Below are 19,574 nucleotides of genomic sequence, written 5' to 3' on the forward strand. Positions count from 1 at the left end.
TCAGGTTTCCTTCCTCATGGAGACTCATAGCTCTGCTCTCTGAATCTCAGGAGATGGGATTGAGTCAACTAGTCACTTGATTTGGTGATATTACATTTGGCCCAATTTTGCTTCACTTCCCTGATAACATATACGTTTGGATCCATTCAAAGTGGTTTATGATCTGATGTAATTGTTTATAATTAGCTTAAAATACATTTTTAAGGTTAATTTGTGAGTTGAAAAATGAACCATGAAATTTTTATGGTTTGATCAACATCCTACTTGATCTTCAAGTAGAAGATTATCATAGTTTCCCATTTGTAAATATTTTCTCTTTTCCCTTTTGATGTAAGAAAAGTTGTTTTTAAGCCTATGTGTTTACATAGTCTAGTTGTACCTCTATTTTTAAGAAGATGTGATTTCTCCACAGAAAAATTGTGAGTGTTTCATGTTGTATCTAGAGGCCAAGTGCTGTAGCACTGCCAGGTTCTAATATCAGGAAGAGAAAGCACCTAGAACATTTCCACTCTAGCCACAGAGTGGGGATCAGGGGTAGCACCTGTACCTCTCTTTGGTGAAGGAGCAAGTTTATTGAAAAAATGGTGCCATCCTTCAACTACCACTGGGACCTCACAATCTGACCACCAACATTTTAGCCATTTGGCAAACAGATTGACTCTCACTTTCATGCTTTTTTCTCTAATGTCCTTTCATTATAATCTTTACAACAAGCAGATCCATCTATTATGTTTTTAAAAAACTATTAAAGAACACTGACTTTGGAGAATATGCTCAGAGGAACCACTCATATCTCTTGTTCCCTCCCTCTGTACCTCACACCGTCATCTTGGTTGGGCCACTGGCTGAATGCCTGGCTGAGATTTACCTTTCCCACAGGTCCTCATTCACCTGTCACCCACTGGAAAGATTGTCGATGATAATATCCGTAGCCTCTTCTTTGGAGATTTCTTTAAGCCAGAAAGTGACCCAAAAATCTATGATGAGATCACTGACTTGAAACAGCTCACAGTGGTCATGGAGTACTACCTAGAAGAGTTCAACAACATCAGCAAGGCCCCCATGTCCTTGGTCATGTTCAGGTTTGCCATTGAGCACATCTCCAGGATCTGTAGGGTCCTGAAACAGGACAAAGGCCACTTGCTTCTGGTGGGCATTGGGGGCAGTGGGAGGCAGAGTGCCAGCAAACTGTCCACATTCATGAACTCATACGAGCTTTATCAGATCGAGATCACCAAGAACTACTCAACCCACGACTGGCGGGAGGACCTGAAGAAGATCATGCTGCAGGTCGGAGTGGCCACCAAAAGTACCGTATTCCTCTTTGCTGATAACCAGATCAAGGATGAATCATTCGTTGAGGACATCAACATGCTTCTGAACACAGGAGATGTGCCCAACATCTTCCCGGCTGACGAAAAGGCTGACCTTGTAGAGAAGATGCAAATGGCAGCTAGGACAGAAGGCGAGAAGATCGAAGTCACTCCTCTTTCTCTGTATAACTTCTTTATTGAGAGGGTGAAGAAGAACCTTCACATTGTCCTTGGTAAGAAGAAGTAAACTCACTTTGCCCTTTTCCTCGGGGTGTTTCGGGGTCTCCTGTGCCTAAATTTGGTCCTCTTACAGTGGTCTGAGGATTGATCCAGCCATGGCACTCACCCAGGGCTTTATGGCTGAATTTCTGTGGAAACTTACCCTTCCTTGAACAACTATTTTAAACCTGTTTCACTCTTCTCAGTTCTCTGAATTCTTCTCTGAACCTTTTCCTTCCTTTTAGTGCATTACCCTGGTGGCCTCACATCTGGAGTTCTCTCTGTGAATGACATCCCCAATCTATCCAGAAACCGAGGCATTCTATTTAATACTTTTCTCTCGCATTACCATGTCCTGTCAATTTTTACCTCCTTGGTCTCTCTCATATCCACCCATTTATCTCCATCTCCACTACGTTTGCACTAGCTAAACTGCCATCATCTTGCCCAGCCTCACCTCTGCAACCTTCTAACTATTCTATGTGCACTCTTGTCCATTCCAAACCTTTCTATTCCACTGACCCAGGATGGGTTTTTTCCCATGTACTGCAAATATGAACATTGTGTACACACACACACACACACACACACACACACATTAAAACACTTAAAATGCTTTCTATCAGGATAAACACCAAAATTCCTAATCTTTGGATTTATAAGGCCACCTGCCATACTGTCCCCTGTATCCTTTCCACTCTCCTCTCAAACCAAGCTCCCCCTTCTCTCTCTGTTCTTCACCTACAATGACCTCCTCACACTTCCCACCTGTGCATCATGCTTCCTCCTACCACACTGAAAGCAAATAAAAAATGAATGGAATTTATCCAAAATTTGTGCTTGGATGGAGATGGGGTCAGAAACAAGCCGATGGCCCCACTCAACTTCCGTAAATAACTGTGTATGAGTCATCCATGATTCCCTTATATCTGAGTCAGCACAAATAGAGAAAGAGGATCAAAGGGCATAAACCATGTTGGCTAAGTGATGCAAAAGATCTGGAAAGGAGAACAATAGGTATGGGAGGCCAGTCAGAAGTCTATTATAATATACTAAATTCCCATCACAAAGTTGCATGGAAGTATCCGATGATTCTGCTGTGCTTCTCAGGCACTCATTGTGACTATTCCCATTATACCCCTGGAGTACCAACAGGAAACCAACCCCTTACCCACCAGAATCCTTGGAAAAACCTGCCTGCCTCTTTGCCTTGGAGGAAGGAAACTAACCAAGTCTGCTTTTCATTAGCCATGAGCCCAATTGGGGACGCCTTCCGGAACCGCCTGCGGATGTTCCCTTCACTGATCAATTGTTGTACGATTGATTGGTTCCAGTCCTGGCCCACAGATGCCCTGGAGTTGGTAGCCAACAAATTTCTGGAAGATGTGGAGCTTGATGACAATATTCGGATAGAGTAAGCATTAGCTGCATTTTAGTACCCCAACCAAATATTCCAAATTGAAAATCCAGATATTGGCTGTATTGTTACTATTGTTTTATGATTTCTTGATTTATATATAGAAAATCCCATTTAGGGGCCCCTGTGTGGCTCAGTTGGTTGGGCATCCAACTCTTGAATTTGGCTTAGGTTATGATCCCAGGGTTGTAGGATTGAGCCCTACTTTGGGCTCCATGCTGAGCGTGGAGCCTGCTTAAGATTCTCTCTCTCTCCCTATCCTCTACTCTTTCTCCCTCTCTCTCTAAAAATTAAAAATTAAAAATAAAAAAAAAGATTTAAAAAGAGAAAATCACATTTATTTAGACATTTAATAAAACACCTTTGCTGAAAAAGAATGAAATTTCATTGTTCAGAATTGTCCTGGGGATGCACTGTTGTCATAGCTATGAGAACCTTGCTCTAATAATATAGCTATTTCAATCATTTTAGAGCATGCATTCTCGGTAGGGATGACATTGCTACCAAGGGGATGAAAACCGGTTGTTTTGAGAGTGAAAAAAAACTTACTCTTTTATGTATAAAGCACAGATATACAAAAAACAACCCCAAAACGTCCTTAATTTTGGCTAGAGTAAGGGAAGAGATGAGAATGTTGTCCACCTGGGTGCCCCATATGAAGGCAGTAGTCACATTATCTGCCTTGTCTGACTCTATATCCTTAGTGCCTAGCAGGTTCCTGGTACATAGTAATTCAATGGCTATTTAGTAAATGAATGAATGGAAAATGAAAAAGTAGGTAGGGGTCAGAGTATTGATGCCTATAAATTCCTCCTTAAGAACTTTGAACTTTATTCTCTAGGCCACAAGACCCTTAACTTGGGTCCATGGGCTCAGGGATAGAATTCAGAGGGTCAGTTAATGTGAATGGAGGAAAATTATATGTTCATTTTCATTGACATCCAACTGGTATTTTGCATTTCCTTAAATGATGAATGTAGGCAGTAAACCCCAGTAGGATTAGCAGGACTTGTTACCAATCGGAGTCCCAGTTGTGTGTGTGTGTTTTAAATAACACATTCAGTCTTTACAGATGCATTAGTGTATCATTTCCTTCAAAGTTGTGGTAGTTTTCAGACCTGTTGCCTCATCTTATTATTTAATGCAGAGTCAGCAAGCCATGATCCACTGACCAAGTCCAGTCCACAGCCTGTTTTTATAAATAAAGTTTTGTTGGAACTCAGCCATGCCATTTTTTTCCCCACACAACAGCAGCAGAGTTGAGTAGTTACCACTACTCAACCATGTGACCCATTGATTTTTACTATTTGGCCCTTTCCAGAAAAAGTTTGCTGACCGCTGATATATCGCAAATTTGGTTTTTAAAATATTTTGAAAATGGGGGTGTCTGGGTGGCTCAATTGGTTAAATGTCTGACTTGGGCTCAGGTCATGATCTCATGGTTTGTGAGTTTGAGCCCTGCATCAGGCTCTGTGCTGACAGCTCAGAGCCTGGAGCCTGCTTCAGATTCTGTGTCTCCCTCTCTTTCTGCCCCTACCCCACCTCTGTCTCTCTCTCTCAAAACTGAAAAACGGTAAAAAAAAAAAATCAATATTTTGAAAATGATTTCAACATAATTGGTTCCTTTTGTAATTTTATGTATTTTTTTATGCTTTTGAGACTATCATTCTGCAAAATCCAGAGGCTTCACCAGACTACCTAAGATTAAGAACTCTTACTCAAAGCTCTGGTGATTCCCCAAAGTGACCAGAAATAGAAATTACTTGCTCGAAAATCATTCTAGTAGGAATATATGTCTCTCCAAACCTTCTTGCAGCTCTGTTGGCCTGTCTCTGAGAATTTGGGAGTCTAGCAGGCCATAGTCAGTGTGTACCTTCTCACATCCTCACGTCTGTAGCCAAAGCTGTGGTAGGTCTCTCTAGAGGACGTTGGGCCTGCCTAACCATCCTCGTGTCCTTGGTAGGGTCATCTCCATGTGCAAATATTTCCAGGAAAGCGTGAAGGACCTGTCACTTGATTACTATAACACACTTCGCAGACACAACTACGTCACCCCCACTTCCTACCTCGAACTGATCCTAACCTTCAAGACGCTCCTGAATACCAAGAGACACGAGGTTGAGATGATGAGGAACCGTTACCTGACAGGTCTGCAGAAACTAGAATTTGCATCTTCACAGGTGAGCACTGCCAAAGTAGAAGAGAGACAAAGAGGTCCAGGCTTAGGTGGGTACAGTGAGGCACTTGTTCAGGTGCAGAATTCAGGAGGTCACTACATAAGGACAGCATCTGCACCTCTTCTTGTAGAGCTTTACCTTGCTTGCCTCAGCCTAAACCCAGCCCTCGGAGATTCTGTCTTTCTTTAAGATCTTGATATCTTGTTCATCATGGATGAACCCTGACTGCATTATTTCACCCCTTGGAGCCTCAGTTTGATCTGAGGGGGGATAATAGTTTTCACATCATAGGGCTATTAACAAAGGTTAAATGGGCTAACACAAGTGCAGCCCATAGCAAAATACCTGGCATATGAATTAGTAATTAATTTGTGCTTGGAGCCACTTGAAAAACCATCTAAAATGAGAGCTGTATAAATGGATGGATTTTCAGCACCAATAAAGAACTGAGCTAATTGAGGTTCGCAGTAGGTTGACCTGCCGCTGAGTACAGCAAACCCACTAGCACTACGACACAAGGATGGGGGAGAACAGCAGAGGTGGCCTCCCTCGTTCTGTTCCCGGGGGTCCCTGGCTCTTAGAGACGTTTTGAAAATTGGATTCTGTCCAGGCAAGGGTGAGCAAACCATGTTGTTAGAGGAGTAGCAAGGCAGTCTAGACCAGAAAAGAGAATGATGGTGCCAGTTAACATTCCTTGAGCCCTTCCATATGACGGTGCTGTGTATGAGGAAAGTACTGTTACCATTTCCATGTTACACACAAAGAAACCACGATGCAGAGAGACCAGGAGACTTGCCAAAATCCCACGTGCAGGCTCGTGAGTAGCCAGTGTGAACAGTCAGGCCAAAACTGAAACCCTGTTCTGCATGATTCCAGAACCTGTGCTCCTAATCAGGCCAGCATGCTGTGCTTCTCCCACATGCTTGTGGTAGCAGGATTATGAAACCTTCCTCAGATATGCATCTGAGCTGCCTTAGAAGGTAGAATCCGGGCCAGTAGGTGAAAAATGGCACAAATGTCCTGAGAGGGAGTGAGCCCTCCACCATTAGAGGAACTCAAACAGAGGTCAGAAAACTACTTGACAGGAATGCTCTAGAAGGCATTGACTCTTGGAAAAAATGACCTTGAAAGTTTCGTCTACCCTAGGTATCTCATGTATGCTTCCTTCACAGACTAAAAAAAAAAAAGTAGGAGTTTGGTTTTTTTTTTCTAACTTGCTTCTGTTTTATCTCTCCCTGCCCCCAACACTGAAATGTAGGTTCAAGAGCACAGGAGGAAACTGTACCTTTTTAAAAAAATTTTAAGTTTACCATTTTATGTCTAGTGCCTAGCACCTGTACTTGATAATTTACAGTACATAGTATGAATTCAGTAACTAAGTATTGAAAGATCAAAGAGAGAGACTCCAGCCAACAAATACATACCCAGGACCATGTTAAAATCATTAGTATTTTCTGCATATATCATAGGTTGGAGAATGGTTTCAACTCTTGCCAACCATGCCATTCTCAGTGATGATAGAGCTGACGCTGCCCCCCCCCCCCTTCTTGCTAGGTGGCAGTTATGCAAGTAGAACTGACTGCTCTCCAGCCTCAGCTCATCCATACCTCTGAGGAGACCGCCAAGATGATGGTGAAAATTGAAGAGGAGACAAAAGAGGCTGATGCCAAGAAACTTCTGGTGCAGGCGGATGAAAAAGAAGCCAACGCTGCTGCTGCCATTGCTCAAGGAATCAAGGTATAAAGAGCCAAAGAGGAAAGGGAGGGAACCAGCATTTTCTGGGTTCATCCATGATCTCACAAGAGCCTAACAAAGTCCTGCACAGTGTATGTGGTCGGGCCCATCCTGCAGGGAAAAGTGGGGTCTGAAGAAGACAGCTGACTTAACATACATCACACAGCTAGTAAGTGGTGAAGCAAGTCTTTGTGACACCTGGCTCTCTCCAGGAAGCATTACTGTTTTCTGAATATTCTCCATCTCACTCAGAGTCAAGACCTACAAGACCCAACATGATCTAACCTCATCTCATTACCTTCCCTTCATTCACTCTGCTCTGGCCACTCTGGCATCCTAACTATTCCTCGGATAAGTGCAAAGGCACACTCCCACCCCAGGGCCCTTGCACTGGCTATCCCTCTGCCTGTCTCCTCCACCTCCGTCATCTTTTGCTCAGATATGCCTGGTATGTTACAGGGGTGGAATAAATCATTGTCAAATAACAGAATGTTGAACCTAGAAGATGCCACTTGAAGGTGATTCTTGTATCAAAGAATAGCCCTGGGCAGGGCTTCACCTACATTCTGATATTAGAAGAAAATATGATTAACATTCATGTGATGCTATATATTTCTCGGCCCTTTCAATTGCACAATTCCATTTGAGTGTCACAACTGCCTTGGACTTGGGAATGACGGGTATCAGTATCTGAGAGTTAATGACATTGAAGTTCAGTGGTGAAGTGATTTCTCAGAGTTGCACAGCTAGTTAGTGGGTTTAGCGCTGTTGGCACTTAGCTCAAGATAATTGTCCCTATTCAGAATTAGAAAATCCTTTTGACCATTCTTCATAAAAGAGCTTGAATAGGAAGTAGCTTATGTCTGGATTCTAAGTTAAATACATCATGGGGCACCTTCTTGCAAAGGACAGGTGTTATAGACTGGCTTTTCTCCAGTGAGTCCTGAGACCTGGCCTCTCATAGGTTCCTTTAGATCCAATCCCTGATCTCAGAGTCACACAGTGAAGGCCCTGGGTGAGAGAGGTGTGCTCATTCATGTCCCAGTGGCATAGACAAGAGGCCACTGGAACCATAGAAGATGGTGACCACCAGGAACCATAATCCAGCAGGTGTTTTGCCATTCTGTGACAAGATGATAGTAATAGCTACTACTCTTAAGCACCACGGTGGTTTCTTGCAGTCCTTCATTTAACAAATACTTACCGAACACTTGCTGTGTGCTAGTGCCTTTCCAGGCAGTGGGGGGTGAAATGTGAACAAGACAGACAAAATCCCTTCCCTCATGGAGACTGTATTCTCTCATACTTGATATACCATTGCCTTTTATCATTGCAGCAGCCCTGCAAGGCAAATGATAGCATTCCCAGCTTACATATAAGGAAATTATGGTACTGGAACTTAAATGATTTGTCCAAGGTCATGTGGCTACCAAGTGACTGAATCTGGGAGTGTATATTTACCCTGTGACACACACAGTATTTTTTTTAAGTCTGAAACAATCTTCAACTTTTAAAAATTAGGAGATTTCAAGTAAAAATTGTGAATGTTCAGTTTTTCTTGGGGAAAAAAAATCAAGCATTCTGGCAACATTGGACCTGCATTTCTGGGTTACACCCATCAGCAGTATTGAATAGATGATGCCCCATGTGTCTTCCAGTTCCCCAAAGCCCCACCCAGCCCACTTCCCACAGTCACATCATGGGCCTGGCCCCTGTAGGCACAGGAATTTGCAGTTCCTCCGTGGTTTAATATTATAATTGGGCACATCAGGCTCAGTATTTTTTCTGTCCCTTTTCTAACCTCAGTTTTCTTGCCTATTAAGTGAGAATAGTAAAAGAAAAACAGGTAAATTTTGTAGCACATGTCCAGCACACAGAGTTTAGTGGTGCGTATTCTCCAAAACTGTTATTTACCTTGTACCAAGTGGATTTACCTATTTAATAAAGGACAGTCTCTTTCCAAATATGGGTACTATCACTGGATTCTACTCCACAGCGTCAGGGGAAAACAGGGACTTGCTGGAGCAGGAGGGAGGGAGGTGACATGGAGACGACCCACCACACCCATTCCTGGGCAGTAAACTGCTACTTTGGGTTTCAGTGTCAAGGGTAAGGTCTGATGTTTTGCCATGTCATCCCTGAGTGTCGGAAATGACACCCTGGAGGTGAGTCAGGAGGTGTACCCAGGAAGGAGGAAGATGCTGTGCTTGCTCTGAGTTTTCCTGAGGACCAGAACCCCTCCTTGAACTTCTCAGAGCTACAGTCCCTCTCTATACAAGGATTATAATTTCCTCCTATCTCCTCCCACCCCTAGAAAGGAGGTAACCTGGGAAAGCCCCCAGTGTGGTAGCCCCTGCAGCAGAGAGGCTCAGCCATGCAAGTGAAATCTATCCAAGGACAGTGAGGAGACTGGCAGAGAAAGAGGCCCAAATACTTGCTTCCCAAGTACAATAGTTCACTTACAGCAGTCATTTCTTTTAAGTGAATGAATCATTTCTTTTCCCCCTAATGAGGATAATAACTGATTCCAGAATTGCTGCAGAGTTGATTGTGTTTCTTGAGAGTGCACCGTGCTTTATACCTTTCAAAGGGCCCTGCTGCTCCTTGAATTGCTAAGCAACTGGGGTCATTTTTAATCAATGTTTTTTATCATAGAAACAAATGATGTAACAGTAATAACACGTATGAAAGATTATTTAAGAACTCAGCTTTAACATCTTTTTGATTTCCCAAGTTTCCTTCTAGCCCCTGTCTATACACATGGATAGTTTTATATTATTGCAGTCACACCATAATTGCAATTTGCATCATGCTTATTTATTTCCTTAACATCCTATCACACCTGTTTTTTCAAAATGTCATATAATCATTTCAGTGACCATTTTAAGTAAGTTCTTCTCTCATCAAGTAGCCATTCCCCCATTGGGCACCAAAGTCTGTTCCTTCCTGCCATGTTTTCAGTTTCGAGAGTGTAAGCTGGAGTCTCTCAACAGAGCTGTGTGTCAGAATCACCTCTGGAGTTTTAAAAAGGCGGTGCCGAGGCCTCGCCCAGATTGAATGAATCAGAATCTCGGGGCGTGGGGCCTGACCATGAGGATGGCCTTAAATGTTCTTCGGTGACTCTGAGGCAGAACCAGCATTGAGAATCACTGTACACACAGTCTTATAATTAAAGCCTTTTTGCATCACTTGACAAACAAGCTTGCTGGTACCCAGGCCTTGCTCCTTAGGAAAGGGAGCAGAGCTCCTGGGCCACTGGAGGACAAGAAGCATGTGCGGGCCACTGGTTGTCTGGCACATGATAAGAAAGGAACATGAACTATTGGTGGCACCTGTGGGAACCTGGGATTATTGAAATTCCACCAAGAATCCAAAGCTGTGGCTGAGCCAACACCTTTGTTCTCCTCTGCCACCAACTTTATCTGAAGCTGACCATGAGAAACAGCAGGCTTTGGTTTCAGTTCTTTTCCTCTTGCATTGCACTCTGGCACTTATCCTAGGACTGAAGAGGGAGCAAACTGAGTTACCCCTGGGACTGGGCCATTTTTGCCATCTGAAGCAGAGCATTTCATTTTGATATTGGGAACATCTGACGTGGTTCATGGAGGGCATGGGTGTTGTTTTAGTATAATAAAGCCAAACAAAACATTGATGCAAGTTTATTTAAAAATCAGAAAACCTAAAATAAAGAATCCATGATATACACACATGAAGATACATACAAGTGCATGCAAGAAGGTGATGCCACCTTTATTTTGTTTGCCTACAATACACCTGTGGGATATGGACTTCAACACATGCTGCTTTGCCTAAGAATTGTTGTTCTCTTGTGAAGCTTCATTTTAGCTGTGGCTGTGTGACCATTTGTAGGGCAGGGCAACCAACAGTATTCACAGAGTGTGAACCAGGGTCCCCAAGTTGGAGCTTCATGACCGGGGCTAACTCATTTTGCCTACTGAGACCTTGTTTTTATTTTTGTTTATTTGGTAATTGGATTACTAAATAGCCTATAAGGTCCCTTCCAGTTCTAAAATCTTACAATGCTAAGCTTTCTTTAAAAAAAAAATTGAGGGGCGCCTGGGTGGCTCATTCAGTTAAGCATCGGACTTTAGCTCACATCATGTCATGGTTTGTGGGTTGGAGCCCTGTATCAGGCTCTGTGCTGACGGCTCAAAAATGAATAAACATTAAAAAAATTTTTTTAATTGAGATTTAATTCACATACCATTAATATCCACCTTTTTAAAATTTATTTTGAAAGATAGAGACAGAGAGGGTGGGGAAGGGCAGAGAGAGAGGGAGAGAGAAAATTCCAAGCAGGCTCTGCACTCTCATCACAGAGCCTGATGTGGGGCCTGAACTCATGAACCATGAGATTATGACCTGAGCTGAAACCAAGAGTTGGATGCTTAACTGACTAAGCCACCCAGGTGCCCTCCACCTTTTTAAGTTATGCAATTCAGAGGTGTTTAGTACAGTCACAGAGGTATACACTTATCACCATTAATTCTAGAACATTTTTGTCACCCCACAAGAAACCTAAACCTGTTAGCAGTCACTCGTCATTCCTCTCTCTCCCCCAGCCCTTGACAACCACTAACTCATTTTCTGCCTCTATGGATTTTCCTTTTCTGCACATTTCATGTAAATGGAGCCATATAGCAGGTGGCATTTTGTGTCTGGTTTCTTTCACTTAGCATGTTTTCCATGTTGTCACATGAATCAATACTTCATTCCTTTTTATGACTGAATAATATTTCATTGGATTAATCTCTGTTCCCATTCCTCATCCTTAAACTATTGCCTTAAACTCCACCCTATCCCCAAGCTTCACCTTATCCCTGACTCTACCCCTGCCTCATCTCTGAGCTACAGTACATTCCGGACCTCACCCCATCCCTGACCCTCCCCCACCCCTCCTGCCTTATTTTTCCCCCAAGCTTGCCCTAATCCCCTTCCCAGCCCCTGGGCCTCATCCTTTACTCCATTTCTCAACCCATCCTTGATCAGTGGGTATGAAGTTACCCACTGCATATATCTCTTGGGAACTTGTTTAGAATCCAAAGCTTGATTTTTTTTTTTTAGACCACAAATCAGGTGAATTCTCAAATGTCCAAGGCATCAAAACCACAGCCCTGAAAAGCCATGGATGCCTGCCTGCTGCCACTCAGTAGTTAGAGCCACCCTCCTGTGCAGAACTCCAGGAGGGGGCACCGTCCTGGAAGGACATGGAGGGGCAGGAAGAGCCTCTTCCAGTTTCCTCCAAGAGGTGAGCGCCTGGTGTGCCAGGCACTCATCCCTCTCTGTCCCTGTGCTGCCCACAGAATGAATGTGAGGGGGACCTGGCAGAGGCCATGCCGGCACTGGAGGCTGCACTTGCTGCCCTGGACACCCTGAACCCAGCAGACATCTCACTGGTGAAGTCCATGCAGAACCCGCCTGGCCCTGTCAAGCTGGTCATGGAGAGCATCTGCGTCATGAAAGGGCTAAAACCAGAGAGGAAGCCAGACTCCAGCGGCAGTGGTAACCCCCTTCAGCTCCCACCCCTCCCAGCAGCCTTCACAGGCTGTTTTCCCTGGCAGGAGGGGTACCACGCCCCCACCCACTGCCCCAGGCCTGCAAGCAGGGTCTGGAGTCCCAGAAGAGATCAGAAAGGTGCCAGGAGGTGCATACTCATCCACACAGCTCTCTCCTTCCTCACTTCTCTCAATCAGTAGGGAAAAGGCAGGCGTCTTTAGGCAAAGCTGAGCTTAGTCAAGGCCCCTGACTGAAAATCATTACAAAAATGAAGGCTGCAGAGACAAAAGGCTGACACAGAGTAGTGTGTGGTTGTGAGGGTGAGAAACAGAAAGAGCTAGAGAAGAGAGAAACTGAGAGAAAACCAGAGAAGGAAACGCAGAGAATGAGACCGAGATACAGGGAGATGGAAAGAGATAGGCACCTGGACTCACACGCACATGCTCAGGCATGCATATGTGCACAAAGAGATAATGAACTGGGCGAGATGTGAGGAGGGAGGAAGGCAGAGGGAAAAGAAGAAGAGCTAGAAACAGTCAAAGGCAGAAAGGGGCAAAGGGAGGAAGACAAGGAATCAGAGACTTGGGCATAAGGGAGGAAAGAAAGCTCCTCATATAATTAAACCTAGAAGCATTAGTAGGTGAGTATTTGTCCTCCTTAAAATCCAAATTACATGTAGAACTTTGCATTATTAATAACAGTGTCTTAGAGCTAAACAAGGACTTTAAGAACCCATCTCAGTAATTTCCCTGCCTTTTGAATCCTCCTCTCCTGGGAACAGCCCTGATCTTCCTCCATTCCTTCTGAAAGGTTCTAAATCCCTGATCCCTCATTCAGGAGCCTCTGGCTTCTGCTTCCCACTGACTAACATTTCTTCTTCCCTGATTGGTGGCAGGCCAAAAACCACATGAAGAAGATAGAGGTGATCAGGAATGGACAGGCAGGAAGTAGACTTCACAGGAGAATCCCTTAGGGAAACACCTGAGGTGTAATAAGTTGACTGAGTAAGAATGAGCTAGTCCAGCACTTCTCCACCCTGTCTGCACCCTAGAACCACCTAGGGAGTGTAAAGAATGCTGAAGCCCGTGCCTGCATTCCTAGAGATTCTTACTCCACTGGTCTTGGGTACAGACTGAGCTGTGTGTGTGTGTGTGTGTGTGTGTGTGTGTGTGTGTGTGTATGTATATTCAGCTTCCAGGTGATCTAAGGTGCAGCCAGCATGGAGAACTGCCAAGATACGCAAAGTATGGCCAAAGTCATGAAAGTTCATTCTCTTCTTGGATCACTTGATCAGCACAGGACCCACCATTCTTTCTTTTTTTTTTTTAAATTGAAGTGAATTGTGTGTATTATTCATTTATCCCACACAACTTTAGCCAGAACATTAAGACGGAGCATAAGACCATTTAATTCATTTTGGGTACCTTGAATTTAAATGAACCAGATCATTTTCCTGAATGCAGACAAAAACCTTCATGAGAAATATTTGTTTGGTTACTGTGCTTGCATTAGAAACAGGACACATCTGACCTATTGTACTTAATATGATTTCTCAAGTATAACTTTTTTTTGATTAACCTGAGGTTGGCAAGTGTTTACAATGCTGTGAGCCAAAAGGGCTTCTAACTCATTTCCAGCATGTCAACAAAAGGGATGCAGCCCCAGGTGGGATCAAGACTCGCTCAGTCATTGGCAGGATGGGTGCTGAGGAGAATAAGGGCCCTGCTTTGTTTCTGGACAGGGCAAGGATGGCCTTTTCTATAGTTACATGCTGCTTCCCCACCCTTGCTCTTTCTCTTGAGACTCACTCACAGGGACTGATTGGGTACCATCTAGCCCACCTCCCAGACTTCAAAAGGAGTATTCAGAGGCACCTGGGTGGTTCAGTCAGTTAAGCATCTGACTTCAGCTTAGGTCATGGCCTTATGGTTTGTGAGTCTGAGCCCCACATTGGGAGCCCCACAGCATGGAGCCCGTTTCAGATCCTCTGTCTCCCTCTTTCTGCCCCTCCCCCACTCTGTCACTCTCTGTCTCTCAAAAATAAATAAAACATTAAAATTACAGGTTGCATAAATGATGTAAAGGGAATCGACATTCCAGCAGCTGAGATGAAAGAAAATGCTGGGGGAGGGATAGAGTAGCCCAGTGTAGTGACAGAAATCTGGGGAAAGCTCTCAGTGGAAGTAACTTTAAAAAAAAATTGTTTTTAATGTTTATTTTTGAGGGAGAGAGAGACAGAGTGCAAACAGGGGAGGGGCAGAGAGAGAGGGAGACACAGAATCCGAAGTAGGCTCTATGCTCTGAGCTGTCAGCACAGAGCCTGATTCGAGTCTCGAACTCATGAAACGTGAGATATGGCCTTAGCTGAAGTCTGACATTTAACCCATTGAGCCACCCAGGTGCCCCTCAGTGGAGGTGACAATTGAACTGAAGTCTGGTTGAGAGCCAGCAGATGCTATTTACAGTTTAGGTCAAGGGCTTATGGTAGGGAAGCACTTAAGATCTTTGAGGAGTTGAAGAAGGTTCTGCCTGACTAAAGTCCAAGGAGCAAGGCCTCAAAGATGAGGTAGATGAGTTCAGTGGGCCTCCTGGACCATGGTAAGAAACTTAGATTTTTCTTTTTTTTTTTTAATTTAGATTTTATATTTTTAGAGCAATTTTAAGGTCACAGCAAAATTGAGAGAAGGGTACAGAGATTTCTCATATACCCCTAACCCACACACATGCATAGCATCCCCTGTTGTTGTAACAGAGTGGTACATTTGTTAAAATTGATGAACCTATTTTGACACATCATTAACACCCTGAGTCCATAGTTTATATTAGAGTTCACACTTGGTATTGTACATTTTATGGATTTGGACAAATATATAATGACATATATCCATCATTATGGTTATTAAACAGAGTATTTCCCGGCACTAAAAATGTTTGGTAGGACCTTGGATTTTTTTCCCCAAATATGAGTAGCCATTGCAAATCTTGAAGTCTCAGCCAGAATGTCTTAATAATAGTCCAATATCCATTTCTTGTTCCAAATAGGTAAAATGATAGAGGATTACTGGGGAGTTTCAAGAAAGATTCTTGGAGATCTGAAATTCTTGGAGAGTCTTAAGACATATGACAAAGACAACATCCCTCCAACGATCATGAAGCGGATCCGGGAAAGGTTCATCGATCACCCAGATTTCCAGCCAGCTGTCATTAAAAATGTGTCATCTGCCTGCGAAGGTCTGTGCAAGTGGGTGAGGGCCATGGAGGTGTATGATCGTGTGGCCAAAGTGGTGGCTCCCAAACGGGAGCGGCTGAGAGAGGCCGAGGGGAAGCTGGACGCACAGATGCAGAAACTGAACCAGAAGCGAGCAGAACTGAAGCTGGTGGAAGACCGCCTCCAGGCCCTGAATCTTGACTTTGAGGAGATGAACACCAAGAAAAGGACCTTGGAGGAAAACATTGAGATCTGCTCCCAGAAACTGATCAGAGCAGAAAAGCTGATCAGTGGTCTTGGGGGAGAGAAGGACAGATGGACAGAAGCCACCCGGCAGCTGGGGATCCGTTATACCAATCTAACAGGGGATGTGCTATTGTCCTCAGGGACTGTGGCTTACCTGGGGGCCTTTACAGTGGATTATCGGGCAAGGTGTCAGAAGCAGTGGTTGGCCCAGTGTAAGGACAAGGTCATCCCTGGCTCTAGTGACTTCAGTCTCAGCAACACATTAGGAGATCCTGTAAAAATCCGGGCCTGGCAGATTGCTGGGCTGCCCATTGACTCCTTCTCCATTGACAATGGCATCATTGTGTCCAATTCCAGACGCTGGGCCTTAATGATTGACCCTCAGGGGCAGGCCAATAAGTGGATCAAGAATATGGAGAAAGCAAATAAGCTCTCCGTCATCAAATTCTCAGATGCCAGCTATGTGAGGACATTGGAAAACGCCCTGCAGTTTGGCACCCCCGTCCTGCTAGAAAATGTTGGAGAGGAGCTGGATGCATTTATTGAACCCATCTTGCTCAAGTCCACATTTAAGCAGCAAGGGGTTGAGTACATGAGGCTGGGTGAAAACATCATTGAATACTCCAGGGATTTTAAGTTATATATCACAACCCATTTGAGGAACCCACATTACCTCCCTGAAGTTGCTGTGAAAGTCTGCCTGCTCAACTTCATGATCACACCCTTAGGTCTCCAGGATCAGCTCCTTGGCATTGTGGCCGCCAAGGAGAAGCCAGAACTGGAAGAGAAGAAGAACGAGTTGATTGTAGAAAGCGCCAAGAACAAGAAACAGCTAAAAGAAATTGAAGATAAGATCTTGGAAGTCCTCTCCCTGTCTGAGGGCAACATCCTCGAGGATGAGACTGCCATCAAAGTTTTGTCCTCCTCCAAAATGCTGTCTGAGGAGATATCTGAGAAACAGAAAATTGCTTCAGTGACAGAAACACAGATCGATCAGACTCGGATGGGCTACAAGCCAGTGGCTGTCCATTCTGCCACCATCTTCTTCTGTATCTCTGACCTGGCCTACATCGAGCCAATGTACCAGTACTCCCTGACATGGTTCATAAACCTCTATGTGCATTCCCTGGCTCATAGCAATAAAAGTGAAGAACTGGACCGTCGCATTGAGTACATCATCGAACATTTTACCCTCAGCATCTACAACAATGTCTGCCGCTCTCTGTTTGAGAAGGACAAGCTACTTTTCTCTCTCCTCCTCACCATCGGCATCTTGAAAGAGAAAAAGCAAATTAATGAGGAGGTTTGGTACTTCCTTCTAACTGGAGGTGTCGCCCTGGACAACCCCTTCCCCAACCCAGTTCCTGAATGGCTGTCCGAGAAGGCATGGGCGGAAGTGGTTCGTGCCTCGGCATTGCCCAAACTGAAAGGCCTGATGGAACATTTAGAACAAAATGCTGATGAGTGGAAGCTTATCTATGACTCCACCTGGCCCCATGAGGAGACATTCCCTGGATCTTGGAAGTTCCTTCAGGGATTGGAGAGGATGGTAATCCTACGATGTTTGCGGCCTGACAAAATGGTTCCAGCCATTCGGGAGTTCATCGCTGAGCACATGGGCAGTGTATACATTGAAGCCCCTACCTTTGATCTCCAGGAGTCCTACAATGATTCCAGTTGTTGTGCACCGTTGATTTTTGTGTTGTCTCCAGGTGCAGACCCAATGGCAGGTAAGGGCAGAATGTTGTGTGAAGAACATAAATACCCCAGGATGCATGAATGGATGACAACAGCGTGTCCCTTCCAGCAGGAATCTCAAACTCAGATGCTTTGAAATGTGAACAGTTAACAGGTGAAGGTGAGGGTGAGGCCACTGAAAATTTCTTTTCCCACCTAAAGAAAGCAGCTCCTCTTCAGCCCCGAAGCACCATGCCATCTGATAATGTGAGCCCAGGAAGGCTAGGTCACCTGATTTTTCAAGAGAAATCAGAAATGCAGAAATCACCCATTTTTACATCCTGATAACTCATTCAAATTCTTTCCTAAAAATTGTGAGGGCCAGACCAGGACTAGATTTAGCCTACTGGGTGGTAGTTTATCATCTTCGTCCTAAATCATTTTCTAATACTATTGCCTCTCTAAATTAGGCTTTTCTCTTTTCTTTTAATTTTTAAATTAAAGTTTTTTTTAATGTTGGTTTATTTTGAGAGAGAGGGGGCATCTGGGTGGCTCAGTCAGATAAGCATCCGACTTTGGCTCAGGTCATGGTCTCATGGTTCGAGAGTTCAAGCCCCATGTCGGGCTCTGTGCTGACAGCTCAGAGCCTGGAGCCTGCTTCAGATTCTGTCTCTCCCTGTCTTTCTGCCCCTCCCCACTTGGTGCTCTGTCTCTCTGTCTCTCAAAAAGATAGATAAACATTTAAAAAAGAAGAAACATAGAAAGTGAGAGAGTGTGTGCCTATGCATGCGTGTGAGTTGAGGGGCAGAGAGAGAGAGGGAGAGAGAGAATCCTAAGCAGGTTCTGCACTGACAGTGTGGAGCCCAAAGTGGGGCTCAAACTTATGAACTGTGAGATCATGACTGAACAGAAATCAAGAGTCAGATGCTCAACCAGCTGAACCACCCAGGTGCCCCCAATTAAAGTGTAATGACTAATACTGTGTATAACTGTATATAGTAAAAAAAAAAAAAAAAAAAAAAAAAATCAATGTGGAAAAGTATAGGACTGTGGCTCCACCAGGGCCATTTTGCCCCCTCAAGGGACATTTGGCAAAGTGGTGAAACGTTTTTTTGTCACAAGTAGGGGGTGCTACTAGCATCCAGTAGATTGAGCCCAAGGACGCTACTAAACATCCTGCAGTGCACAGGACAATCCCCCGCAACAAAGGATTATTTGGCCCAAAATGTCAGTAGTGCTGAGGTTGAGAAACCCTTGTGTAGAGTGAAAGGTATATCTTCCTCCTAACCCTTCCAGAAGTAACCATTATTACTGGTTTGTGTATCTTTCCAGAAATCAATTATTGCATATTAACAGGTATGAGTTATTGACAGAAATAGATTTGTTTTCTGTTCCGCTGGATCTCAAAGCTTTCATTTTCTCTGTGGCTGAATGAAGAAAAGTACCAGAAATGCAAATGACAAGGTTGCCATTCTTTTGTAACCCCTGAGGTGTTTGACACTTATCCTGACCTGGATGGAAAGCTGGCAGCTGTGCACCAGGGAGGAAGTCGGAGGAGGGAGCTGAAACGAACTAGTACCCTTTCCACGCTCCCATACCACAGTGTTATTGTCAAAGATAAATTCATGGTCCCTTTCTAGTAGCTTTATTTTAACCCCTATGTCCTTTATGTGGCAGATTTAAATTAGAGCAATGAGGGTAAACCAGGAAAGGTAAAGAGAAATGGAGGAAAGGTCATAGTATGGTCTGTAAAATGATGATGTGCTGGCAAAGGATGGGCCAGTTGTGTCCAGTGGCATATGTTGCATATTCCTGTCTGTCTGTGCTAGAGGCCTGATCAGATTTAACTTGGATAACTTCCCAGGAGACCTCACGGGTACTGTGTCCCTTGTAGTGCCTCACACCAGGAAGCATATACTATCTGATTGTCTTTCCCTTTCTGATTAAGTTTTATCAGTGGACTCAGGCACTGTCATTGTGATCCACCTTCCCATTCTGCTTCCCTTGTAAAGTTTCCCATCAGCCTCACAGCTAATGTGATGGTTCTCAATCTTGGCTGCACAATG

At 44.2% G+C, this 19,574-nt stretch overlaps 1 protein-coding gene across 3 annotated transcripts in view; it reads left to right on the forward strand.

Moving 5' to 3' along the window:
• Positions 1-19,574, forward strand: part of DNAH3 (dynein axonemal heavy chain 3) — a 168,135-nt gene that overhangs the window by 126,832 nt on the left and 21,729 nt on the right. For all 3 annotated transcript variants that reach the window (XM_060648727.3, XM_060648729.3, XM_060648728.3), the window contains 6 exons: positions 880-1,546; positions 2,781-2,946; positions 4,913-5,129; positions 6,681-6,863; positions 12,185-12,383; positions 15,420-17,561. In XM_060648727.3, coding sequence (XP_060504710.3) covers positions 880-1,546; positions 2,781-2,946; positions 4,913-5,129; positions 6,681-6,863; positions 12,185-12,383; positions 15,420-17,561 — 3,574 coding nt within the window. The remainder of the gene's footprint in view (positions 1-879; positions 1,547-2,780; positions 2,947-4,912; positions 5,130-6,680; positions 6,864-12,184; positions 12,384-15,419; positions 17,562-19,574) is intronic.

Source organism: Panthera onca, chromosome E3, assembly GCF_046562875.1.
Source record: "Panthera onca isolate mPanOnc1 chromosome E3, mPanOnc1 haplotype 2, whole genome shotgun sequence".
NCBI classification, from domain to species: Eukaryota; Metazoa; Chordata; class Mammalia; order Carnivora; family Felidae; genus Panthera; species Panthera onca.